This window comes from Streptopelia decaocto (genome assembly GCF_964273445.1).
Source record: "Streptopelia decaocto genome assembly, chromosome: 6".
NCBI classification, from domain to species: Eukaryota; Metazoa; Chordata; class Aves; order Columbiformes; family Columbidae; genus Streptopelia; species Streptopelia decaocto.
This window is the reverse complement of record NC_138660.1, coordinates 58,736,460-58,762,991: the sequence shown is the minus strand read 5'-3', so window position 1 is coordinate 58,762,991 and position 26,532 is coordinate 58,736,460. Positions and strand designations below refer to the sequence as shown.

The 26,532-nt window shown below is 49.3% G+C and overlaps 1 protein-coding gene across 3 annotated transcripts; it reads left to right on the top strand.

Annotated features, from left to right (window-relative positions):
* The first annotated feature begins 410 nt into the window (after positions 1-410).
* STEAP3 (STEAP3 metalloreductase) lies at positions 411-26,035 on the top strand. Of its 3 annotated transcripts, none has more exons than XM_082056327.1 (5): positions 420-657; positions 12,776-13,259; positions 13,730-14,257; positions 16,175-16,339; positions 22,663-26,035. In XM_082056327.1, the coding sequence occupies exons 2-5, from the start codon at positions 12,777-12,779 to the stop codon at positions 22,951-22,953; spliced, it is 1,467 nt and encodes a 488-aa protein (XP_081912453.1). In that variant the 5' UTR covers positions 420-657; position 12,776; the 3' UTR covers positions 22,954-26,035. The 3 variants fall into 3 exon arrangements, with proteins under 3 accessions (XP_081912455.1, XP_081912453.1, XP_081912454.1); XM_082056328.1 differs by lacking the exon at positions 420-657 and adding an exon at positions 813-833; XM_082056329.1 differs by lacking the exon at positions 16,175-16,339 and having other exon boundaries at positions 411-657.
* The last annotated feature ends 497 nt before the right edge of the window (positions 26,036-26,532 follow it).

The window sequence follows — 26,532 nt, the reverse complement described above, 5'->3', positions numbered from 1 at the left end:
GAGCAGGTGCGCAGCCCCTGATAGCACAGGGAGAGGAACACCAAGCCACACCCTCCTATTAAAATGAAACACTGGCTGGCTCTGAAATACACTTATAAATAGAAAATTAAGATCGGCCTTTGCCTCCTGCCTGCAGTGGATACCGTGTCTGCTGCAGCCCCAGCAGCGATGCGCTCCTGCCCGTGTGTGTTTAACCTCGGCATGTCAGTGACACCCGGGCGGGAGCAGCGGGGAACGGGGCTGGTGGTGGGGCCAGGGCTGGAGGACTCCCCGTGGTCACATTTTCACACCCATGCCCACATCTTCACCCCCGGGCAGGGGTGTGCCGGGCCATGAAGAGCCATGCTGGGCCAGGCAGTACTGAGCCGGGCAAGGTTGTGCCAAGCCGTGCTGTGCCATGAGGTAAGCCTGGCTGTGTAGAGCCGTGCTGCGCCAGGCCTGGACATGCCGTGCCGAGCCGGGCTTTGCTGTGCCATGCCGTGCTGTGCCACGCCGCGCTGTGCCGTTCCGCCCCGCGCCGAGCGGCGCGGATCTCTGGCGGCCGCCGGCGGGCACATGGGCAGGAGGGCGGAGCCCGCGGCCTGACATCACTGCACCGCCTCACCGCTACCGGACGGCTCCGCTCGCCCTCCCGCCGCCCGCCGCCGCCGCGCAGAGGTGAGCACCGCGGGGGGACGGGCGCAGTGGGATTCGCCTTGCCCGGGAAGGCGCAGCGGTGCCCGGCGCCGGCGCTCGAACCGGCAGCCGCGGGGCCGCGCTGGGCACGGAGTGCAAAGCGGGGGCGGCTCGGCTTGGCACGCCGCGGTTACCCCTGCCTGGGGTGACTGTTCGAGGTCTACCGGGGCTCCCTCGCTGCGGAGCGCTCGGCCCCGGGGCCCCGTCCCGCTGGCACCGCCGGGACCGGGGGCCGGTTCCACCCCGCGGGCCGCTCGGCCCCTGGGCTCGGGCACGGGGGTCCGGGCCGGCAACGGCTCCCGGGGCGGTCTCGGCCGTGGCCGCCTCGGTGCCAGTCTTGGGTTTGAGGCTGGGGCCGGGTCCCGGTCAGAAATTTCCGAGGGGGCCGGTGTGTCCCAAATCCGGGCGGGCAGCAGGAAGAGGCCGGTGGGACGCTCGTCCCCGGCAGGTCCGCGGGGCTGCGGTGACGGGTGGTGCTGGAAGCGCTTGCCCGTGGCTGGCGGCCACGGCCGTGCAGGTACAATACATTTCCTGGTACCGGGCACAAACCCTCCCGAAGCGAGGCGGTTTTTGCTGTTCAAAGTAGGTTCGTGATGTGCTCTGCTCTAGCGCGGTGGGGTGGTGAGGTACAGACCAGGGCACAAGTCAGGTTGTATCCCTGAGAGAGCAGTTTGCGCTTAGGTTTCACTTTTTCATTCTCAGCTCTCCAAATGCTTTGGGAAGATGAGTGGCTTCTTCCAGCGGAGGAGAAATCAGCACTGAGATATAAGAAATCTTGGCCAGGGCCCACAGTCTTGCAGAGGCGAGTGCGGAGCAGCCATGAGGTTCCTGTACCGATGTAGGGGCTTGTAAAAGGCACAAGGGTAGGATGCTCTATGGGGGGACTTGAGCACTTAATTTCATGTCAGAGTAATGAAGGGTGAAAGCTGTGAAGGAATTGGAGAGGTGAGTTTGTGGTACGACCATCCCACAGGTGATGTGACCTGGGGTGGGACTGTCCTTGTCCTGTGACCCTGCCCAGGGTGTAACCTCTGCTCGGGGGTTTGTGGGGTCTGCACCCTACTCAGCCAAGCAGAGGACGGACAGGTACCGAGGACCTCAGATCATTTCCCTCAGTATATTCTAAATAAAACCAACGCACAGAAAAATGCCTCCCATGGCAAGAAACCAAAATTGACAGAGAGCCAGAGAGGAAGGCCATTGCCTACAGCATCAGGGCTCCTGTGGGCTGAGGAGATAGAGGGCTAACAAGATTTAAATACTACATCAAGCTTAAGTTTTCCCCTTTTCTAAAATCACATTTGCTATGAAACAAATGTACAGTAATACGAGATCCCATAGTCACTGCACATATTTGATTTCCTCCATAACTGTAAAGACATAAATGTTGATGACTCAACAAGTCTTTGTTTAAAAGAAATACACCGAGCCTCAGGAAAACATGCTTTTTGAAAGCATTTTTGTTTGTTTGCTTTGCTTTTCATTTTTGGTTTTGGTTTGGTTTACTTTTTATTGTGAGGAAGTACACTTTGGCTGTGACCTTGTAACATCACACCCATAAATAGAAGCCGGTTTAGATTCAGGGGAAACACATTTTTTCCGATGGTGGAAGAAGCAGGCCGGTGCTCTCAAGAGGTGGGAAAGGCGCTGGCAGCTGTGGTAAGAGAAGTCACATACCAAGAATTAAAACCCACTAATTTGTTATCTCAAAGTTTACCATCACTGATTAGAATTAGCTTTTTGTCAAACCCATGATGGAAGCAAATGCTAATTATTTCCAAATTTTAAGTTACTGCTTCTTTGGAGGGTAGTTTTCCCCATAGCTTTAGAGTGGATTAAGTAGCTTCCCATCTTCATCTAAGTGTAAGTGAAATGTAGCTTAACTGAAAGAATAAAACATTTTGAAAGCATGTTGGTGATGTGGGAGCTTATGTCCCATTTCCAAAAGCCCTTAGGTACTTTGGGGCCTAAATCACTTGAACATTTTGAAAATTTCTCCCAGGGTCTAAGGAACTGAGACAGAAATTCCTCCCATCCTTTTTTCCGGTTCTCGGATTTTCCGTAACTCTCTCTAAGGCCTTGATTGTGGTAATTCTTGAGTATGTATTTCCATTTAGTCTGTATGAATACACCACTGTAGTCTTCAGCAAAAATAATCCTAACAGCTCTCCATGGGCTGTAGGCTTCAAGAATCAGGGTCTGTCGATAGCATGTCCCCCACAAAAGTATGCTGATACCAACTACTGATCATGTGTAAGCACTAGTAGATACCAATGTACATCACTTCAGGTGCTTAGAATAAATTAACTTCTCACCGTGAGGGCGTGCTTGCCACAGGTGTGTGCGGGAGGCAGCGCTCCAGCAGAGCTGGCTTTAAAAAACACATTAAAGGCCATCAAAGGAGGATCCCAGATGGACAGAACTGACCAGGCAGGCAGCATCAGCTCCCTCTGCAGCAGCCAGCATAGCTTGGCACAGGATGGCTCTCCTGAGCGGTGGTGAAATACGTGGTATTTGCACTCCTCCAGGACACATGGGTCTCGCTAAGTCGTTGGCGACCTTGGGGGCAGGCGTGCCGTGCACACACATGCACCAAACTTCCCTCATCCTGGAGAATGTGCCGCTGAGTTGGTACCTTCTGCCACTGCTTTATATCAAAGTGTTCTCCTTCCCAGACTCACCTCCTGCCCACGACAGCTGCTCAGCAGAGCAGGAACATGCCCCCAGGAATATAGTGTGCTCAGGCAAAGCAAGTGCTGTATTCACAAGGAAAAATGATCATCGTAGTCATTGTCCTTCCGTGGTCCTTTCCTCCTGAAGCCACCTGCTGCCTTCTCTTGCTTTTATTCCAGTACTTCCCGGGTCAGTAATACTCCCTCTGCTTCCTTTCCTGTTGGCTTCATCACCTGCTTGAAGCAGTGCAGAAAAATAGAAATGTAAAACAGATGGCCAGAAAGGCACACACACAGCAAGGGGTTAGCAGCTCAGTGTCCTTCAACAGAAGGGACTGGGTGAATTCTCCTCCCTGGGCTGACCAGCAAGAGCCCTAAGCTCTGGGGACAGGCAGGGTAAGGCAGAATGCTGTGGGCTCCCAACATCTCAGGGCAGCAAGTGGCCTTTCGGTGGAGAGCATCTCTCCCACTCATCTGGATCCCTGAACGGGGGCACCTGTTCAGCCAGTCGCATTTGCTCATCTCTCTGGGTAGCTTCCCAGGAGCTGCTGGGAAAGGCACACAAGGCAGAGTGTGGCCCTACACTAGCTCTCTTGCCTTTTCTGGACAGAACGCCCTGTTTTTATGGCTGTGTGTATTCAGGGCTGGCTCAGAGCTTCCTCTGGGTACTGTGTGCTATGCCTGGGCTCACAGGGAGGAAAGCAAGAGATCAGCAGGAGCCGGGCTGACCCCATGCCATCAGTTGTGTCTTCTCCCCCCGCTGTGGTCCTGCGCATCCTCTGAGTCACTGGGAGAGGCAAAGTCAGAAAAGCAATAGAGTGCTGATCTTGGAGACCCTTCTAACAGGCACCGCATAGCAGGAATAGCCAATGCAAATATTTTCATGCACACACAGCACAATTCCTCTGTGTCTTTCCTGGAAAGAAGTAAAGAAGTTTTAAAGAGAGGAAGCCTGCCAGCTCCCTGCGGTGACTGCTGAAGTCAGGTCTCACCGTCTCTGAAGTGCTCAGGCTCCCAGCAGAATAGCACATGCTGCCTGGAGAAGAGGTGAAGAGAGTTTCCCCAGCTCATTTCGGGCAGGAGAACCTCCAGTCATGTCTGGCCAGAGGGTATTATTAGATCTACCTGAGAAGCTTCCACCACCGGGGGTTTTGGCTGCTTCCTGCACTTCCAGGAGGGGAAGGCTCAGACATGGATGAGTCATTGTGAGATAGTCGTTAACTTGATAAGAGCAGCAAGTGAATTAAGACCCCCCAAAAAAGCCAGATAAACCACATAAGACTTAAGTACAGCAGCTAAAGTTGTTGTAAACCACCTCTTTATGTTACTTAAGAACTGTGAGATGATAAACATCAAAAATAACCTTCTTATTCAGGATCACATCATGTCAGCATCGGCACTGCTCTGGTCAGCATCTGCACCCCATCTTGCTTCAGGTCTGTGTTCTCTTCAGTCTTACCATAAAAAACCTCTGGGCTTCCCACACTTTCAGATTCCCATTTTATGAAGTTTTACTACCGGGCAGGCCCTTCTCAGGCCTCTGATTATCAACACAGCAGGCACAAGAAGCAAGATCTTTTTGCAAAAGAGCACAGGAAGCTCTTCAGACAAGGACTATGCTGCAGAGAAGGGGTAGCTGCAAAGCCATTTGCCATCAGAGACAAATTTGGGAGAACCTGTTAGTAACTGTGCTTAGAAGTACATAGTTTTGATGAAGAAAGGAGGCAAAGAGTTTTGTTTTCCAGTTCCATATCACAGGCGGGTGATTTTTCTGCTCGGCGTTAATGTTGCCTGCTTAACCTTGGGAAGGGAAATTGTCCCTGTAAAGTGACCACAGGCTGATGTATTTCTATAGGAAAACTGTAGCCAGAATGTCTGAGTTTGCCTGGGAGAAAGAGACTGTTTTGCCCTGCTGGGAAACTCTGGTAGCCCTTTCTCCTCCGCTTTCCCCTGTTTTGAAAGATGTTTTTGAATTTTGGTCACGGTGAAGAACATCCCATGGTCAGGGACATGCCTTTGGCTTCACCGATGGCTTCCGAAAAAACATCCTCAGTATTTGTTAATGTTTAAACCACAGTGTGTAGAGAGTGAGGAGGGTCAGTGCCTGTCAGCCCGTGTTTTCATTAGCGGGTGATGGAGTCCGGAAGCACGTACTGAATTTGTAGGGGACACCAAAGTGGGAGGAACTGGAAATGTTTTAGAGGAGAGACTAAGAATTAAAGATTGTGACAAATTGGAGAGATGGTCTGAAAAAAATAGAGTGGTAGAGTGTCCTGTGTGGTAGGACTAACTGACCATGTGGACACCGGGTGAGTGACCAGCCAGGCAGAGGCCATGTGGAGCCAGAGAACAGGGTGATGGGCACTGTGGCCCATGAGTCAACAATATCGCACAGTTGTGCAAAAGCAAACAGCGTGCTGGGATGAAGAAAGAGAAGTGGCATACTGGGGAAGTGGCGTCTCTGATCTGGGTGGTGCATTGGAAAATGCAGTTCTGAGCATCCTCCAAAAATGAGAGCAAGGAAGAGAGGCTGAGTTGTTGGACACTCAGTAAACAGCAGCTCTGAGGAAGGAGTTGTGTTTCACTCATGCAGGAAAAACTCAAGGAAGATGTGAAACTTGTTCTCAAAATGCAGAATGTATCTGCAAAAAAAGAGGGGGCAAATTGTTTTCCATGACCTTTGAGGGTAAGAGAGGAAAGTAGTGAGGTTAATTGGATTGAGAGATAGGAGAAAGGTGTGCTTTGCAGGGGGTTGTGGAAGTGGTTTTCACAGATAAACACCTGATAAATGGGATAGTCAGATAAACACCTGCCCTGGGGCAGGGAAGAGGACCTCTGAATGCAAAGTGCAGTGGGGTGGAGAGGTGGCAGGGGGACATGCAGCAGCTCCACGGGTCCCACAGTAGGTCTGGGGTCACAGCAGCCGCCGGTGCCCACAGCAGGTCTGTCCCCACCATGTCGCAGGGGACAGCCCCAGCACCCAATGATGCCTGCTCGGGGCAGGACCGTCTCCCCTGGGGCAGGTCCCTGTCCCACCTCCCCACCCCGGCAGTATGGGCACAGGGCAAACAGCCCCCGTTCCCCACCAGTGCTCCTTGCCACATGGGCGAAGGGGCTGAAGAGCGGGGAGACCGGTTCCCCGCATTTCCTCATTCTCACGGGTTGGCTGGCCTCCCGGGTAGGTTTGCAGCATGGCTTTTCTGGCTGAAGTAATACAGATGATTGATTTATTCCCCTTGCCAGTTCCTGGTTTGCACCGAGGAGAGTTAACTCTGCTTTGGAAGGAGAAAGAAGGGAAAAAGGCAGCAAACCTGGTTCTTCCCCTGCTCCTTCGCTTGCCTGCAGAGCAGAGGGGTTATTTCCAGTCAGCCTGGGAAGGACTGAAAGGTCTGCTGGGGTTAAAGCAGCTTTGGATAAGCCCTTTTCTTCAATCTGTTCCAGTCCCAGCAGGTACATGGTGCTTTCTGTGCTCCTCTGTGGGACACTCTGGGTGTGGGAAGGAGACTTTAATGTTTTATTTTCCCTGGAAACAAAATGTCTGTAGCCAAAAAGTGAGCATTTCTGCTCACAGCAAGTGCTGAATGGAGACTTCATGCACTGAATGCTCCTCTCCAGCTGGGGCTTCTCGATGGTTAACGCAGCAGAAGGTGCCGGCAGGCACAGTGCTGAGCAGAGAGCTCTGCAAACAGAAGCTGGAGGGCTTCAACTTCATGGTTCAAAGTTCTCTCTATGCAGATGGAAAGTCCCCTGGGGGCAGAGATCACCCCGTCCCTCCAGTATGTGTGTTTGTGGGACCATGCTCCACAGGCAGCAGAGCCCAGAGGGACCATCCTGGTGCAGAAAACAGGACGTTCCTCTGCAATGACTTGACCAAGGGCTCTGCTACATCATTTGATTCCTCATGTGGCTCACTGGTCTTTCAACCCATGTGCTCATTAGGAGATGTAGATAATATCATGTGCTTTATCTCAAATAACTCTCAACGCAGAAGCTGAAGCACAGAGGAGGCTTTGTGATGACCTGCACCAGCTTGAATCCACAGTTGCTGGAGACTCAGTTGTGGTCGGTCTGAACAAAGCCTGACCTCGGGGGAAGACACAAAAGCGGTTGGTTTAGCCAAGGTGCTGCTGGCTCAGGCTCTGTATGTGGGGCTGAGCTCAGAGAGAAGCTTTTGTGCCAACAGGAACCAGTGCAGTTACACTGGACAGGACCATTACTTGGAGCTCCTTAGGAGATTGCTGCCATGTTCTTAGGCACAGTTTGCCTCAGAAATGTTTTTATTAGAGGGGTTTTTATTAGAGTTATTGTAAAACTAAGTTATATTTTATCTGATAAATCTGAATACCAAGGTAGTGAAACGAGTCTTGATTTTTTTGGCCAGAACTGAAGCCCATGCCTTCCCACCCCAGTTCCATCCTCCTTCAGGGTTTGCAACTCAAACACAGCCAGACTGCGAGTCACAGGAACCAGCCAGTCTGTCCTGTACCCGAGGAAGTGAAAGGGGCCCCAAAAGATGGTCTCATTGTTAAAGAGTCGGCCAAGGATATCTGGGCCTTCCCAGGCAAACTTGCTGGGGTCTTGTTATCGCTGATATCTGGGTTCCCCACGTCTGTGGAAAGAGGATAACAACGGAGCTGGGTCCCCGTTAGCAGTGGGGGATGATCTGCTGGGCAGATTGGCTCTGCTGTGAGCCCAGAGACACCTGAGCAGGCTCCTGTACCCCAGCTCCGTCCAGCACGGCTGTCGGGCTGCCAAACCCGAGCGAGGCTGCTCATCGTGGGCAGAGAGGCAGAAAAACCTTGTTTGCCTGGCGCTGAGCCTAAGCTAACAGGCTCTGCCAAGCCTCAGGTGCAAAATATGTTGAATTATCCATGTTTTTCTTCTGTGAGAGACCCTCCCACCCCTCTGCCTGGGCAACAGAAATTTGACTGCCTTGTTTCACCCAGCTTTTGTCTGTCTAATCCCATTCTTTGGGGCAGGAGTGGCCTTCTGGCCAGTTTTGGTAGGGTGCCTGGCAGAGGTGAGCTCCCCGTCTTGCTCATTGCCCATCACTGCTGTTGTCCTCCAAATAATAGCAGTAATTGCAATGTAGTCAGTGAACTGCACAAAGGAATGAGCATGCTAGAACTGGACATAGCATCCCCATGCAGTGATATAAAAGTGCCATTAATAGACTAGTGGAAGGGCAGCTTTACATTGTGTTAGTTATTTTAATTAGGGAACTGCTTCCCAGCCAGGAGTGAAGCTAGTCTTCTTTCATTGGACTGTGCTTTAAATCATCTCGTAGCTTCCTTGATAAGAAACCGATTTCCTTGAATTGCACATGCCATAACTCATCAGGAGTGCAGTTTCTTTGTTAAGAAAGATCAATAAGTGAGGTTTATCTGAGGCTACAGCACACTAAAGATGTGTCCGAGCACCGTGTTATTCGCTCTTGGCCTCCTCTGTCTCCAGGTGACTCCATGGCATCCTGGCCACAGCACTTTGCACTGGTGGTTTGACCTTGCCGTGAAGAATTAGCTTTCAGGGGGAGAGTTTTAAGCAGGTAGCACATTGTCCATAGGTGCAGAAAAAGCAGAGTGGACATGGAAAGTCAGGGGTGGCGCAGGAGCTGTGGGTGGGTTTGTGTGCTCGGCAGAGATACAAGAGTGAAAAAACCTGTTGCCTAATCAGGCGCTCCATTTCCAGGCATCTATTAGGCAGACACCACAGTGTTTGTCTCGGTGAATTGCATTTACAGTGACAGTGGGATTTTTCTCCTCGTTCCTTGGGAGGATTTCAGTGTGTGACAGTGACAGCAACATGACAGGGACCGAGCTGCCATTCCACCGAGGGCTGTGCAGCAGGTTGGGTCCTGCTCCAAAGCCCCACCAGTGAGAACACGACTGAAATAATCACACCAAAATCCACAGAAAACATTTTGAGGCTTCTTACTTTTCAACTATCCTGCTGACTTCAAAGGCCATTTAATTCTGTCATCCTTTTAATCAAAATATCTGGAGACAGCAAAGCTGTTTATCTGCAAACATTGCCAACATCTCTCTACATGTTCAGTGGCAGTTACAGGACAGAGAAAACACACTACAAGAAAATCTGCTTGCAGCAAAATTCACATCCCAGTAGGAGCACGGAGAGAGCTTTTGAGGTGCTTTAGATCGATTATGAAATGAATCTGCAGGTAACAACCACTTTGTCACACTGAATGTTGATTTCTCTCTCCTTGGCTGAGAGCCAGAGATGCGTCTCTATTTTGGGAGAACATTTTCTGTGTGCAGGTGGCGGAAAAGGTGCAGGGGGGGTGTAGGAAAGAAAGCTCATTAGGCTGAACAATAGCGTTGGTCCTAGAACAAGTAGTTCTGGCCATGAATAAATTTAGGCGGAGGAAGAAGGTTTCTGAAGAGTAAAGCAGTGAGCTTTCGATAAAGTGTCTGATAAGGAGGAGCTATGAAAAAGAAATCTTTTCAGATAAAGCTGCTTTACTTTACACTAGGGGTTTGGCAGCATGACTGGTTGTGGGAGAAGAGGACGGTCTGTCCGTATTGCTCTCCAGCATTCCCCGAGCTCCACTTGTGAGGTTGCTCTTCACCCCGGGTGATCTCTTCTCCCCCCTCACCGATGTGTTTCTTTTCCAAGCTGACAGCCCCTGTCATATCTCTCTCTATGACCCTCTTCTAGGTTTATTCCCTTTTTTTTTTTTGCAGTGAATTAAGCAGAACTGCATCACACTGTTCACTATATGGATTCATACCGTGGTCTAGTAGTGTTTTCTGTGTTGTTTTGTGCCTTTCCCACCAATTCCTGGATGAAGCGCCCCAGTGACTGTGATATACATGGAATACACCTAGCTGACACAGCCAGCATTACCACATCAGCCTTGCGGCACAGATCTGGAACAGAAGCAGAAAATTTCAGAGTGAAATATGAGTAATTCTGAGTTTAACAGGAGTCTCTTGCTCATCTAGAGCATGAAAGAAACTCTATTTGGTATTTGGGGAGTACAAGAAAGGTGTTATTAAAGGGGAGCAGGCAGCTTGCCTGCTTTTGGCACTTGTTTTCTCCTGAGAAAGCTTCATCCATGAACACACATCTTTGGTCTCTGGGACAAGGGGCTGCTTGGTGAGAGGCAAGGAAATCAGACAGACCTCTGCCACAGAAACAGTATTGTCACTGAAGACATGATTTTCTTGTATCCAGGACAGTGAATTACAGTTTCGAGGTCCGTCTGCTGAAGATGTTGTCCTCTTTCCATGCGGAGCAGGAGTGAGAGATGGTGGTTGCTGTGTGAGAGATCTCCCCCAGCAACTCAGGCTCTGTTTGATGTGTCTGCCAGGGAGCAACAAGCTGATATTTTCAGAAAAATGGGATCTCCAGATCTTTTTTCATGAGTGGTTTTAACAAATTTACAGCTCATTGAAGTACATGTATAGTTAGGGGAGATTATGGCCATAGGTAGCACTTGGCATGTGTCAGTAGTGAATTTTGGTGCTCGGGCACTGTGAACGAGGAGACCCTTCTGCAGATTCTCCTCAATAAAGATTGACTGTCCTAAACAACCATCACCCACAAGCTCCATCTTCTCAATGTTCACTCCCTTTCCCAGATCACTTACAAGCATGTTGAACAATACAGATCCTCAGGGAAATCCCTTGGTAACCTATTCCCGTTATGAAGATTATTTATTCCTTCTTAGCGTTTGCTTCCCATTGGCAACTATTGATGCAGAAGTGCCCTTCCCTTTGCACCACTACTGCTCCAATCCCAGAAAAGCCTTGGGTGAAGGACATTTCCAAAAGCCTGTGGAAAACACAGCCTGCACCAAGGACCAGGTCACCCCATCAGAGTGGTCACCTTCACTTTGAAAGACCTTGACTAGCTATAAGGCAAACTGTATTCTGCTGAAAACAAGTTGTTTTCATTGCCAATATATCACGAGTCTGCTAATTTATGGTGTTTACTACAATCTCTACCAGTCTACCCAATAGAGAAGCCTGATGTCCTGGTATGTACGTCCCTGGGACACCTCCTGAGCCCTTAAAAAATTCACCCTTAAGAAATTTGCCATTCCTTAGGAGCAAATTTGCCTGAGCTGCTGGTGGCACAGCCCATGAGCAGCCTGGCAGTTCCCTGCATGAGTTTCTTCTGACCTCTGGGGCCGGCTGGCGTGCTGCCCCTGCATTTATCGATCTGCTCAAAACCTCTCCATGGCCTCAATATCCAATCTGGTACGGAGAGCAGAGTGTTACAGGGCAAAATTCATTAACGTTTGTAAAGCTCATCAAGATCTTTCATGAGCAAATCCCATCATGTTTAAATATATTTTTTAAATGTCACGAGTAAGTTCTCATTACTTGTTGAAGAGCTGAAGCAAACAGCACTTGCCAGTCCCAAATATTGGAACAGGCAAAGGCTGCAACTCTCGTCATTTACCATTTTTAGGACACTTTCATTTCAACTTAAACTCCCGGCATTGATTCTGCTCTTGCAAATCAGAAGTACCCCTTTGGCTTTCCCAAATGTGGGCTCAGGGATCCCCACAGACCCCTGGCCCTGGGCTTTTCAGAAGATGCCATGGGTGGTGTGAGAGTTGCTGGTCCTGGTCACTGTTAGGATTGCCCTGGCAGTGTGAGGTGCCCACATAGGATCCAGGGGAGGCCACAAAAATGATCAGAGGGCTGGAACAGCCCTGCTAATGAGCATAGGCTGAGAGAGTTCAGGTTGTTCAGCCTGGAGAAGAGAAGGCTCTGAGGAGACCTTATTGCAGTATTTCAGTACTTAAAATGAGCCTGTAAGAAAGATGGGGGCAAACTTTTTAGCAGGGCCTGTTGTGACAGGACAAGGGATAATGGTTTTAAACTAAAGGAGGGGAGATTTGGGCTAGACATGAGGAAGAAATTTTTTTACAATGAGGGTGGTGAGAGCCTGGCCCGGGTTGCCCAGAGAGGTGGTCGATGCCCCATCCCTGGAGACATTCAAGGCCAGGCTGGATGGGGCTCTGAGCAACCTGATCTGGGTGAAGATGTCCCTGCTTGTTGCAGGGGGTTGGACTAGATGAGCTTTGAAGGTCCCTTCCAACCCAAACTGTTCTATGAGGAACAGTAAAGCATGGATGAGTGTTAGATCAAAGCCAGGAGGTGTTAGATCTCACAAACCTTCCTAAAACCCCTCACCTCTGGCCCAGCGTGGTGTTTTGTCCCCCTCCAATGGTGCTTGTACGTTACTGCACACTTGCAGGTGGGTTTGGCAGATTCGTCCTGGGCTACTGGGACCCAATGCTGTATGTCTGTCTGTAGGTGTCAGGGAATTCCCTTCTCACCCAAAACCATGTGCACTTCTGTTCAAGTGGCCTAAATGGCATTTTTCCCCATGTGGTCTGGGTCTCTGCGAGAGCTTCCCAATGAACCTGCATTTCCCCTTGCTTTTCCTGCCAGGATGTCTGGAGGAGACATGGCCAAACCCCTCCTGGGCCACCAGAGCATGGAGGGTGACCCCAGCATCAAGCCTGCAGCTGGCCGCACCATCGGGGTGCTGGGGAGCGGGGACTTCGCCCGGTCGTTGGCCATCCGCCTGGTGTGCTCCGGGTTCAAGGTGGTGGTCGGCAGCCGCAACCCGAAACGCAAAGCCGGCCTCTTCCCTTCTGCAGCAGAAGTCACCTTCCAGGCTGAGGCAGTGAAGAAGACAGATGTCATTTTTGTGGCGGTTTTCAGGGAACACTACTCCACCCTCTGTGACCTGGCTGATCTGCTGGCGGGCAAGATCCTGGTGGACGTTAGTAACAACTCCGAGTTCAACCATCACAAAGAATCCAACGCCGAGTACTTGGCTTCCCTGTTCCCAGCTTGCACTGTGGTCAAGGGGTTTAATGTGGTTTCTGCGTGGACACTGCAGTCAGGTGCCAGGGATGGAAATAAGCAGGTATTGTTTTCTTCTGACAAGAGCCAAATCCCAAGCGTTTCAGCAGCTGAGGTCTGGCAACATCAACAAAACAGCCTGATGCCCCAGGAGAAGGGGTCTGAGTGCTGGCTGGGTATCCAGAGACCACCCCATAGCTTCTGCATTTTTTTTTTGCTCAGAAATGAAGTGCCCTCACTTACTTCACGCTTTGTAGTCTTTCAAACCTCTGCCTAAGTGAGAAGTATTATTTGTCTGTTTATCTATCTAAACACAGCCAGCAAAACAAACTGGTGGTGCACACATGAAAGGAAACCTGTCCAGAGAGAAAGGTCTTTGGCAGCCATGGTAAATCCCCATCAGAAAGCCTGCCAGGAGGCATGATGCTCAGTGAAATAATGTAGGCTCCTTTTAGCACAGCATCCCTCCTGACACATTCCTTCCCAGCAGCATGGTCTCTCTTTGCCCCACGTGTATCTTTCTGTTCCTTGCAGGTTCTGATTTGCTCAAATAACCAAGAAGCCAAGCGCACTGTAGCAGAAATTGCTCAAGCCATGGGATTCACCCCTGTGGACATGGGCTGCATATCATCAGCTCGTGAGATCGAGAACATTCCCCTGCGCCTCTTGCCAGCCTGGAAAATCCCCATCTTTTTAGCTTTGGGGCTCTTTCTTTGCTTCTTCACTTACAACCTGATCCGACAGGTCATCCACCCTTACATCAGGGAGCAGAAGAACAAGTTATACAAGATCCCAATCGAGGTGGTCAACACAACGTTGCCTTGTGTGGCCTATGTCATGCTGTCTCTCGTCTACCTGCCCGGGGTGCTGGCAGCCTGCTCGCAGCTCTACTACGGCACCAAATACAGGCGTTTTCCAGATTGGCTCGACCAGTGGCTCCAGCACCGAAAGCAGATTGGGCTCCTCAGCTTCTTCTGTGCGGCTTTGCACGCCGTGTACAGCCTCTGTCTGCCCATGCGCCGCTCCCACCGCTACCAGCTAATCGAGACGGCCGTCAAGCAGGTAATGGGGGTGCTCTTCAGGTCAGCACCTGTAGTAATCTACACACATCCAGGTGTTGGGTAGTGGGCTTAACAGCTTGGCTTTTGTGGTCACTTTTCAAAGCATGTGTGGGACAGTGGGAATAAGCCATTATCTATACAGGCACTTCTTCCATAAGGGAACGGCCTTTCAGTGCTTAAAATGTGCGTATAAGAAAGACGGGGACAGATTTTTAAGCAAGTCTTGTTACAACAGGACAAGGGATAATGGTTTTAAACTAAAGGAGGAGAGATTCAGGCTAGATGTGAGAAAGAAATTTTTTACGGTGAAGGCCCAGGTTGCCCAGAGAGGTGGTTGATGCCCCATCCCTGGAGACATTCAAGGCCAGGCTGGACAGGGCTCTGAGCAACCTGATCTGGGTGAAGATGGCCCTGCTTGTTGCAGGGGGTTGGACTGGATGAACTTTGAATGTTCCTTCCAACCCAAACTGTTCTGTGATTCTGTGAACTGCACACCACGTACCGCACTGAGGAGTGCACTGCACGCCCATCCGCACAGAGGATCAGCCGTCTCGCAGGGTGCTGTCTGTGCATTTACAGCCAGGGCTGGGGTCAAACTGCCCCACGCCATCACTCCCCAGAAGCACAGACAAGCCTTTGAAGCCAACCTTGCCCACATCTGCTGTGTCTGAGACTAGGGCAGAGGCAGGAAAAATGCCAGGAGGGGAGAAATCCAGTGCTGGAGGGAGCAGAGTTCCCCTCAACTTTTCTCCTTAGATTTTGGGAGATCCCCGTTTGCCCGTACTGATGTTCACAGTAGGTGCCCGCTGAAGTAACCACGTCATAATCCAGGGGGTTTGTTTTGTAGGAGATGTGTTCTCATCACAGTGTGCTTCCAGGAGTTAAATAAAGTGATGGTGAAGAACTGGTCATAGTCTAGGAGAACAAGGAAGTGGAAAAGGACTTTTGCCTTATTGAGACTGTCTGCAGTGTTTATGCAGTGTGAGATTGCTACCTACAGGCAATTCAACCAGCTCCATAACTTGGCAATGCCACGGGAAATGTGATTCTGCCCTTCTCCTGCCCCCAGCTTCTCACTGCTCCACCCCGCTCCCTCCTGGGATGGCACAAGCCTTGTACAGCTGAGCAGGGAACCTGATCAAGGAATTGTCCTGTAATCAGTCTGTTTTCTGCACTGGGATATTTCCCGAGTGTTCCCAAATGCTTGTCTCCACTCAGAGGAGGGAAGGGGCCGTGGGGGCAGTGGGGAGTGGGACAGCTGCTTTCGGTGATGGTGCCTGTTCAAAGCATCCATCAAACGACATGCCCAGCCTCTCGGCTCCAGCCTCGAGCAGGTCCTTCTCAATTGCCACAGTCACACATTAATCTCGGGCGAGCATCCTGTGTTCATTTCCCCTCTACCTCCTGTTTTCTAGCAACATCTTTGTTTAGTAAATTAAGGCCATTTAATGGGCTAAAGAGGAGGGTTTTAAATATTGTTCTTTGCCATGCAGCATAAAACACATCTTCCCTTCCATTAGCATGAACAATTTCCCCCCTAAATGCACTTAAAATGGAGGTTATTAGGAGACTACTGCATATTCAAGCATCTGTATTTGTTTTCATGGCTTTAAACCGACTTCTAATTCTAATTACCTTTCCAAATGCAACTTCGGGGCTTGCTGCTGTGGTTATGGGCTGTGGGAGCTGAAAACATTCAGCAGTTCTTCCAGCAGGCTTGAGAGCTTGGCCAAACAGCAGTGGGATAAAAGAGCATTTCCACACCTCCCAAAATGCGGGGGCAAATAACACTGGAGGTGTGAACAGGACCCAGTGTTCATCCAGGAAAGCTGCTTCCAAAACCAAAACGAATACAGATAAAATTCAGTTCCTCTATTCCTAAGCACTCAGTTTTAACAAACCTTCATTGTCATACCAGGCTATGGAGAAGAAGATGAATATCTGGGTAGAGGAGGAAGTCTGGAGGATGGAGATTTATATCTCTGTTGGAATAATTGCCCTGGGCTTGCTGTCGTTACTTGCCATCACTTCACTTCCATCCATCGCAAACTCTCTCAACTGGAGGGAATTCAGTTTCATTCAGGTAAAGTTGACATTTGCCGATGCCAGAGAGTGATTTTGCAGACTCAGGCCCTCACGCAGACCACGGGGGGTAGAGGCTGACCTGCTGTCCCAACATGTCCCTGCTCCGGCACAGCCACCACAAGCCGTGCCCCGGTGTCAGGGGAACCCCTGCCAGTCCCCCCATCCCCATGCACCCCAGAGCCACGGACCCCCCGCCCAAGAGGTGACGTGGAGAGCAGCGGTGGGGATGTGGTGTGTCCTGGGGGGTCAGATGGCTCTCAGACAGGGCTCGTCCGCGCTGCTGAGGGTGCTGTTGTCTCGAGGGGAAGGGAAGATGTGATGTGTCATGGGCGTCTGCTCAAGGATTAGCAGGAGGCTTTGCAGGAGGGAGTCTTTAATGTGTTGGCTGGAGTTCTTTCTCACCCTGCATTTAGGAGCATTAGTTAGACATGCTGAAAAAAAAACAGCCTGGGCTTTGCTCATGTGACACCCCCCTGTAGAATCCTTTTCCTCATCAGCTAAAAACCTCCTGAAGTCACACAAGGTGGAAAGGCAGAAAGCCTTGGGGTCATTTGGAGAGGGCAGGGTTGTTCCCTTGCATGGGCAAGATCCCCCTTGGAGCCAGCCATGTGTCAGTCATGCATGACACGTGTGAGCTGCTGGGGGCAGTTTGCAGCAGGCTGTGGAGGGCAGGTGTGCAACCCGCCGTGGAGAGGGCTGGCTGGGGAATGCAGGTCTGCCCTTGTATTTCAGGGAGAGTGAGCTTCTGAAAAGTTAGCAGATAGGAAAGCACCTGGGAGGACTGTGCAGGGGAGGGTCAGGTTTGACAGAGCTTGCATGCACCCAAATACTGAATAGAGACTGGTCTGAAAAGCCATAGACTGGTCTATAAATATACCCAAGCTCAAGAAGCACAGAGAACTGGGTGGGATTTCAAAGAAAAGTCCATGTCTGATCCTAAAAAGTGAATTAGAAGTGCAATTTTTCTTTCTCCAAGGTCATTCAGTGGCTTAGGAGCCTTCTTTCAACTTGCAGCGATGTCCAAGCTTCCAAAGGCCAAATGCCTGTCATGACCTGCGTCCACCACATGGGACATTCACAAACCCCAAGCTCAGGGGGTGCAGCACTCTCAGGGATGCGCTTGGAGCCAGGCTTAGGGCTAATTAACAGGGATAGCAGGGAATGAACCTTCAAGTATTCTCTGCACATTAGTGCTCACTTTGAGGCCAAATTCCCCAAATTCCACTCACCATGTCAGCGTTGTATCCATAGCCCTGAAACCTCGTGTTCCTGTGTTTCCTACATTGCTGCTGCATAGCATGTGCCAGGCTTCAAGCCAGGCTGCAGTGACCAGTGTGGCACCCCAACATGTGTAACCCCCCATGGGACCCTGTCCCCCCACAGTCTCCGCTGCGGAGCCTCCCCTGTTCATCACATCCAGCCCTTCAAAAGGGGAGGGCAGGGTTCAGGGATGCAGAGGTGAATATCTATCATCCAGCCTCTCCTGGTGAAGCTCTTCAGCAGCATATAAATAATTCAATATTCATTAGAGCAGGAGCTTGAAGCCTGTTCCCCTGCTTCCCCCACAAGTGCCCCTGATCACCAGCCAAGCAAGTCAGTTTGTCTTTTTTTCTCTCTCTTGCTGTGGGCTAGTGAGTAATTATTTACACTGAGGAGAAGAGCCTCACCAGGAGAGCCTTACCCCAAGAGATTGTCCCTCAGGGAGGAGGGAGACCTGGCTTTAAACCTCTCTTTCGGATCGGACAGCTGAAGCTTATTAATTCTTGCCATCACATCTCAGGGGAGGGCTGCAGCCGCTGGGATGTTGGATAAATCGATCCTGGCTTAGGCATCTCATAGCAGGCATCCCAAATGAAGGGAACTATTCCCTTGCAGCCTGGAAGGAGGCTTTGAAACTCTCTACATTTCCCCTTGGCTCCCCAGGCAGCCTGGCAGCTGTCCTGGAGGGTGCTGGCGTTATGTCATGTAATATATATGTTATCATGGCAGGTACTGCTGCTGTTTCCTACCAGTGCTTGTAACACGACTGTCGCATCTGCCCTTTGGGAGCCCTTCCCGCGTTTTTCTAAGGGTATGTCAGCGCTGGGACCAGGCAAATATGTGATGGTCAGCTCCAAAATAGCTCTTGGCTGCCCCACATGGGAACTGGCTGGCTTAGTTCCTGGAAAAATACACCTATTTCTGTCTGTGTGGGATAAGGCACGATGGTGTGACACGAGCCGATCACATGCAGGAGAGGCACGGCTGGTATTGCCGCCCTACTGTGGAAATACCATGTAAAAAGAGCAGGTTACAGATCTCTTAGAACACTAGCTTCCGTTTATTTTTTTTAAGGAGGACTCTCTTAAATTATTTACTCTTCAGTAAGTTGGTGATGCCTTTCTTGAGAAAATTAAGAGCAAATACAGCTACCCAGGCTCCAGCGGTTAACATGCACATAGCGTGATGTGATCTTCCCTAAATTAATGCACAGCAGCACAATGTAAATACAAGGGGTGAAGCGCAAGGCTGCTTCCTCAAATATTTGGGATGCCTAGCACTTGGCCATTTACAGTGCACCAGAGGCATTGTGGCTTCCTGTGCCTGGCAGAAGTGAAAAGACAGGGAAAATGGGGAGTGCTGCCACCCCAGCCCGATGTCTCCAAGAAAATGCAGCAATTCGTTGCCATCTCAGTTGGACTGGCTGGTGTGTTTGAGAGACGTTGCACCAAATGCCATGTTTGAGAGAGGGCTGAGCCTTGGTTCAAATCCAGGAGCCACTTTAGTCCCGTCCTTACCTGGAGCTGCCCAGGTTTGACATTTTCTAGCAGCAGGGTGGGCACCTGTATCAGTGTCATGGGATACTGCCATGCTCTTAAAATACACTTCTGTTGCCCCGAAAGGCTGAAAATCCCATTTGGATTGTTGCTAAGGCTTTAGGAAAAAAAAAACAAACCAAACAAAAAAACGCACACACACAAAAACAAAAAAAAATTAAAAACCCCACAGTTAATTTTTTATAGTAGCTCCTGCACATATACAAAATTCAATTAAACATAGTTGAACTGGATACACAGTTCCCTTATATGTCTAGTTTTGATTAACAGAAGATGTATGGGATCTTGACACTGGCTAACAGGAATGATTCATTTGTAACTCAACTGTGATGTACAAATCAACTCTACTTGGCTGAGAAGTAAAAATGTGTATGATTGCCTTTACCTTCCCACCCTGAGAAGTCCTCCTGGAGTTTGAAGGTTGAATTGACCTGGTTTCTTCCTTAGCTCATGTATTGCAAGGTACAAAGAATCTGTCATCAGACCTTTTCTAACCCTCCTGTCGACGAAGAGCGAGCCAGAGCCGCTTCCATGGAGCTAATGACTTCATGGGATGACAGCAGCAGAAGTCAGAAACATATTTGGGTCAGGAAGGGGCTGTCGGCTTTGGGCACTGCTCAGACTTTTCTAAATGAGCCACAAGCAACCAAGTCACCTTTGCTGATGCATTACAGGGAACCTCGCAGACACCAAGGTGATGAGGGAGATGTAAGAGTTACTACAAAACAGAAAACAGATGCAAAGCGTGCTTTAGGAAGATGATAGCATCTTCATACAGCCGTCTTTCAGAGGGCTTTAACACCTTACGGGGGTGGTGGTCTTACATTCCCCATGCTGTGATTGTGAAGAAAAAAAACCCAACCAACCAACAAAAAAACCTGCCACTGTTTAAAACAAAACAAATAAGAAAAAAAACAGTTTCATAGCCAGAAACTGCACTGAGAGGATAAATGAGAACAGAGCTTCAGAACTTAGTGTGGTATCAGGGATCAGCATGTTGGCAAATCAGCCCCTGGGGGTGCTTAGCAGGCTCTGCACTGTAATACACTGAGCAGATGTTGAGCTGTATATACTGAGCCAAGCTGCGATCAGCGAAACTTTTGTTTTTGGTGCACTTACAGAGCAACCTGTGCCCAGGTGACAGCTTGTCTGGCGGGTGCAGCCACGGGGCCCTGCTGTCCACAGGTCCTTCAGCCAGCGTTGGGACCCCCCCAGACGCCCCCTGCTCTCCCCAGACAGCCCCTTGTTTGTGCTGGGAGCGGATCAGCCCGTTGCCATGGTCTGAGGAGCTGCCAGCACTGTTTCCCGCCACTGACGGCTTATCTATGTGTTCTTTTGCCAATTAGCTTTTTTATTTCATGGCCCCCACTGTCTGCACACAGAGATGGGTCACAGAGCACCTGTGATGGTTCATCACCTTTTGTCCTACTAATTTGCACTGCTGCTCTCCCCTGGTGCCAACAGCAGTTGAAAGAAGAACAAACTAATTATCTCCAGCTCTGGCATCGCTGCTGCGCACAGAGCCCCGCTCGGGCTGAGTCTGGAAGCCCCCTCTGCCCAGGGCAGAAAGCATCTGCTGCCCTTGGACATCATCCTGTCCCCTTTGCCCCTGCCCTGCTTTACTTCTCTCCTCTGCCAGATGAGTCTCAAGCTGGTACTCCCAACCTTTTGCCACCCAGGGGTTTTATTGCCTGCTGGAGAGAAGCTCAGCATCGGTAAATGACAGAGGAGCGACGGGTAGGGTCCCGCTGTTAAGTTCAATTGTGATCCTGGCATATTCCAGCAAGCTCATCCTTAATTTTCCAAGTGAAACTTATTATCTCTTTGGCTTAGGAATCAGACATGCCTTATTGTAAGAAGGACAGCCATCCCCAGAAGAAAGGATGGATGTGGGGATGCAGGCAGGACTGAGGTTCAGCTCACAGGTCTGGTCCCAACTCCTGGCTCAGCTGTAAGACAGAGAAGAGTTCCCCAGCCTGACTGGGTGTTATATGGGTGAAATCTTGGCAGGACCCAGTGACATCCACATGACTGCCAGATAGTGCTGTAAAAGGAAAGTACCTGGATCTGGTAGCACGTTTGGAGCATTCCTTCCCTCCCCTGCCAAGTCCCCTCAGCTGCCTGAATGATCTGCTCTGAAGATTAGAGGAGCCTTGGTCTAGTGAGTTGGTAACAACGTGGTACATTTTAAAAAGTTGTCTGGGTTTTTAAATAGTTTCCCAGCAATCAAAAACAGGAAGGGATGCTTTGAATTGAGTAGTTTTCCAGCTACAATTATTTTTTCAAGAGAAAATGATGAGTCCTTCCTCGTGTCTTGCCCTGGTCCCTTATTTCCCTGCTGTGTCCTCTTTCCTGGATGTATCTTCAGGAAGACCATGTTTCTTGCCAGTCTCTGACTAGCTGCACCAAGCCAGATATTTTGGCTTGCAAAAGCTTCCTTCCCTATGTTAGGGACATCAGCAGCAAAATTTTCCCTGTCTTGGCACCCTGAAATGTGGCTGTTATCGCAGGCTTACACCAAGCATGTGAAGAAGGGCAGCACAGCAATATGCTGCACCCATGCTTTTCTTTGAAAATACAGCAGCAAAGGCTTGTACTTGAGATGCCTTCAGGAGTGAGGGCTCATGGGCAGCGGGAGCTGCAAGCTTGGGAGCCACCACCTCTCATCCAGGCAGGAGACCACCAGTGAGGGGACCACAGAGTAAAACCCCTCTTAAGAGCGGCCCTCAGAGTAAGCTGGAAATATTCAAGGAACACGTTGTCTCTGTGGGTGCCCGGGAGCCACGATATCAGCTGAAAATGGGAGTTCTGCTCTGCAGAACAGGGGCTGGGTTCTTGCTGCCTCCCTGAGTGGATAAAGGGCTCTTGACTCCCCATTTGAGGGACTTGGTCCACCATGCAGATCTGACTCACAAACCAATAGAGACAGAGAAGGAAAGCCTTCAGGGCTGGTGCTCACCTCAGACCAGAGCACTTCTCTCTCCACAATCTCATTTTTCCTATAGATGAGGGCAGTTACCCGAAGGTGTCTTTGCTCTGTGTGAAGCTGCAGCTTCACCAACTTGTGTCAGTGCCAACTGCTGGTCCAGGGCCACCATGCCAATGCTTCACCGCACCGCCAGCAGCCTCTCGGCATCCAGGGAGCGGCAGGTGGTGGAGCCGGCAGCTGCGGCTGGGGAGGAGGGTTTGGGAGCTGCCGGCAGTGAGATGCACAACAGGGGCCAGGGGCAGGAGCCCACCCCTTGGCTGAACTGGCAGCTTCTTCTGGGAAACTCCTGCTGTGTTTCTAATATCACACTTAACCTCTGATTAGAAAAAGAAAAAAAGCGGTCTGGCATGCTACCCAGGAAAGGTTTCCAGTCGTGTTTTGTTCTGGTCAAGAAACGCAGGAATATTCATTGCTTTCTCTGTGCCGTGTACACTCACAAACCAGTGTAAAAAAATATAGCAAAATAGCCAGGCACGAGGTCCTCTGCTAACTGGCGTGTGTTTCTCTTCCTTTCAGTCCACCCTTGGATTTATTGCTTTGGTAATCAGCACACTGCACACGCTGACGTACGGATGGTCACGGGCTTTTGATGAGAACCAGTACAAATTCTACCTGCCCCCGACCTACACCCTCACGCTGCTCGTCCCATGTACTGTCATCCTCGCCAAAGTCATCTTCAGCTTGCCCTGCATCCAGCACAGACTGCTGCGGATCAGGAGGGGCTGGGAGAAGGGGCGATACGTGAAGTTTGTTCTGCCCAGCACAACGGAGGAATATTCAAGCGGGGAGACCTCTAGCAATGTCTAACAGAGCCCCAGCTGTGACAGAGGATTTCAGAGCACTATCAATATTTCTATAAAGGTGTTTCTTTTTCTTAAATATATGTATGTTTTGGTATAATTGTATTGTGGGTAAATAATAAAATCTGGCGACTTTAGAGAATGGATGATCATGAAACTAGTTTAGACAGCAGTAGTTAAATTATATTGCTGATTTGCTAGGACAATTATTGCCTTAAAAATGACTGTGAAAGCCAAGCTAGCAGCACTGATATACATGGGAAAACAATGGACTCCGTTAGTCAGAGCAGTCACTTGAGGTCCTGGCTGGCAGCTCCCCAGACCACTGTTTCTTGGTTGCTTCCCTAGCTGCTCTCATAATTTTTTCATTTGAAGTAGCACAGATTTTCTGGGTTTTTTTGTGACAGCAAAGATATCCTGCCTCTTCAGTGTCTGGATCAATCACGGCAGTGAGGTTTAGAAAGACAAAGTGTCGCTGGTTTTGGTCTCCTCATTGAACTCTATGGACAAGTAAGAACAGTAATATCCACGTTATGCAGCATCTGCAGGTTCTACTAAAAGCATCCAAACCTGACAGCAAGTCCAAGTATCCCTGTTCTCTCAAATTCAGACAGCACTTCTGGTCCTGTAAGCCGTGCCTGGTGTGCATTTATAAACTATGGAAATAAAGCACATTTTCCAGCAGCATAAGAGCATTTGAAGAGAGAGATGTCCCTGTCATCACACGTCTGGTCTGCGCTGCTGGCTCTGAGATGACAGCCGCTGCTGCTGCACGTTCTCTGTTTTACTAAGCCAAAGTTTCAACCAGGATTTGATGGAAATAGAGCGAAGATAATTATCGGAAAGACCCAGTGCTTCACAAAATTGCATGGAGAAAACCAAGGCCTTCCAGCTGGTGTTACATCAAGTAGCAGGGTGAAGTTTGTAGAAATCACTGTCACCTGAACATGCCCAGTTACGCAGACAAAACAGCAGCTCTAAACCCATTGGTTTCACTCACAGCAATATGAACGGTCTTACAAAAGGAACAGCAAGTCTTGACCACAACATGAAAATACAGCAGTCATAAATGCTGGGCACAGCCCTTCATTGCTTTGCACCTCAAAAAGTCACAAAAGATCACAAAGCAGGTTATCAAATGCTCTTCTGAATTCACAGCCACTTTGGACAAGGTACAGGGCAATGATGATTTCTGTCCTAATTTAATTTTCCACGTGTCATTTTCTATCCCTTCAAGCCCTCGATCAGAATAATTCTTTACGTTTTGGACATCCAAATGACCAGAGAATGGACAGCCATTCACAAAAGCTCAGTTGGGATGACACAAGAAGACTACCTCAGTAAGGTCAGGTACAAGGCCATGGCTAGAATAGCCTTGTTTTCCTACAGTTAGGTAAAAGACACCACTCAGTGTTGCTTTGAGAAACAACACCTGTCAGCATCAAATGAGGTACAGTTTGTGGGTCAAGAAAGTACTTGCTATTAGACCAATTAATATGGGGGGGGGGGGGAATGATCAACTTTGGGGTGCATAAGCCCTTCTAAAAGCCACTATTGCTTCTGTAATCTGGATGATTTCTACACAGAGAATCTAAAGAATTCCCTGTTTAGCCTCAAGTAACTACAGTGAGTAATGTTCTCCAAATATTGCTCACAGTGCCAGTGATGCTATTGAGGGATTTCAGTTCTTGCCTAAGGCTTACAGGAAAGTCTCCAAACCCCACTTCTTTTGACTGAATGGAAAGAAGTCAGCATGAGGGAAATGCCTAGATTTCATCAGCAGCTGATTTTTTTGTTTCGTATTTTTTTGGGAACACAGGGAAGGTACCATTCTTTCCCACTGTCCCCCTCAGAAAGCTGTGGTTATTCAGGTTTCCCCATCCACCTCCACAACCCAGCCCACACTGGTACCTGATCACATCACTCACCCAGCACTACTTCTTTGTGGTTGAATGGTAGGTTAAGATACCACCTGCACTTGAGGTAGTTTCACTAGAGTATAATTCCACCCGCTCCAGTTTAACTCATCCTTGAGGGAAAACTGGATTCAGCAAGTTTGTTCTTTTAGCCTTCTCTTCCGTTTCATCATCAAGCAAAGTCATTATAAAAGCACCAGTTTACACAATTTCTGGTTACAATAGTGTATTCCAATGCCACTTTTTCCCACCTAAGCTTCTTTTAATGTCTTTAGGTCAGGCAAGACTTCTGCCTGGTGGTAAAAAAGAAGAAAACAAATTATTATGAGGCAGGGAAAGAACATTACACAGGTTTACAGGCTTTGTCTTCAAGGGGAGAGGTGCAAGTTTTACTGTGACTCGCTTTTCTGCCCAGCAGAAGCAAGGTTTGCGCCATGGCTTTGTTCACGACTTTCATGCCCACATACCCTTTCCCACCCATGGCAAAGGGACAGTTTTCATGAGCAGAATCAGGCACCTGGACCTACCCGAGGAGCTGGCTCCGTTACTGAGTCAGCACGGTGCTTTTCAGATGGACACAAGCCCAGATGGACAGACGAGCCAGCTCAAAACCCCCGCAGCTACCGCAGCTCCACAGCACCTCAAAAAAGGCTGGTCAAGTGTCCCCCAGTCAGTGCCTGTGCCAACATCCTGACCAGCCAGGCATCATCCCTTTTAAAGACTGAAAACAATTCCTAGAAATGCAAAACAGTGTTTCAAAAGGTGCCCTCTATAGGCATCTGGTCCTTTAGCCTTTGACACAACTGTTTCTGTAATTTCTTCGGATTCTGGAATGCTGAAAAGTGATTTGAGGAATTTTTCAATTATCTTTTTGCTATGATTTTTTCTTTTAATGTGGATGGGGGGTTTAGTGAGGTTAAAATTTACCAGTTACCTGGTTTTGTACTTGAAGTTTCTCTCTCTGTATATATGTACACACACACATATATATAATTGCAGAATATATAGCTGGAATGTAAATTCTCTATATTTTTATTTTCTGTATGGCCTACTATGTGCCTCTGGGATACGTAAGAACCAACTGAAAAGCCGTAAGATAAGGCCAGTTTTAATCACTGGCATCTGTAGTTACAGAAAATATATTCTTAACAGGTCTACATATTTACATCAGAACTTGTTTGGGTCTTTTTTCTCTCCTCTCCTTCAACAATACCATTACTTTAATGCCAGTAGTAGTGTGAGTATCTAGAATTTAACCACTAGGAAATAAACCCCACTGCAGCGAGCAGCTGTTAGAGTCTCCTTAGCAAGGTAATGTCTGAAAATTATCATCGCTGGGACCTACAGTGCCAACTCTGTGCGTGTGGGAGGGCACAAGTGTGTACATACATTTGATTGCAAGAGGGTAGTGATATTACACAGCAGTTGTAGTACAGAATCACACAGAATCACAGAATGTCAGGGATTCGAAGGGACCTCGAAAGATCATCCAGTGCAATCCCCCTGCCGGAGTAGGAACACCCAGATGAGGTTACACAGGAAGCTGTCCAGGCGGGTTTTGAATGTCTGCAGAGTAGGAGACTCCACAGTCTCCCTGGGCAGCCTGTTCCAGGCTCTGTCACCCTCACTGAGAAGAAGTTTCTTCTCGTATTTAAGTGGAACCTCTTGTG

Coding starts and splice junctions, on each gene's coding strand:
- STEAP3 (XM_082056327.1), top strand. CDS start 12,777: ATGTCTGGAGGAGACATGGCCAAACCCCTCCTGGGCCACCAGAGCATG. Junction 13,260..13,729: donor CCAGGGATGGAAATAAGCAG/GTATTGTTTTCT, acceptor TGTTCCTTGCAG/GTTCTGATTTGCTCAAATAA. Junction 16,340..22,662: donor GGGAATTCAGTTTCATTCAG/GTAAAGTTGACA, acceptor TCTTCCTTTCAG/TCCACCCTTGGATTTATTGC.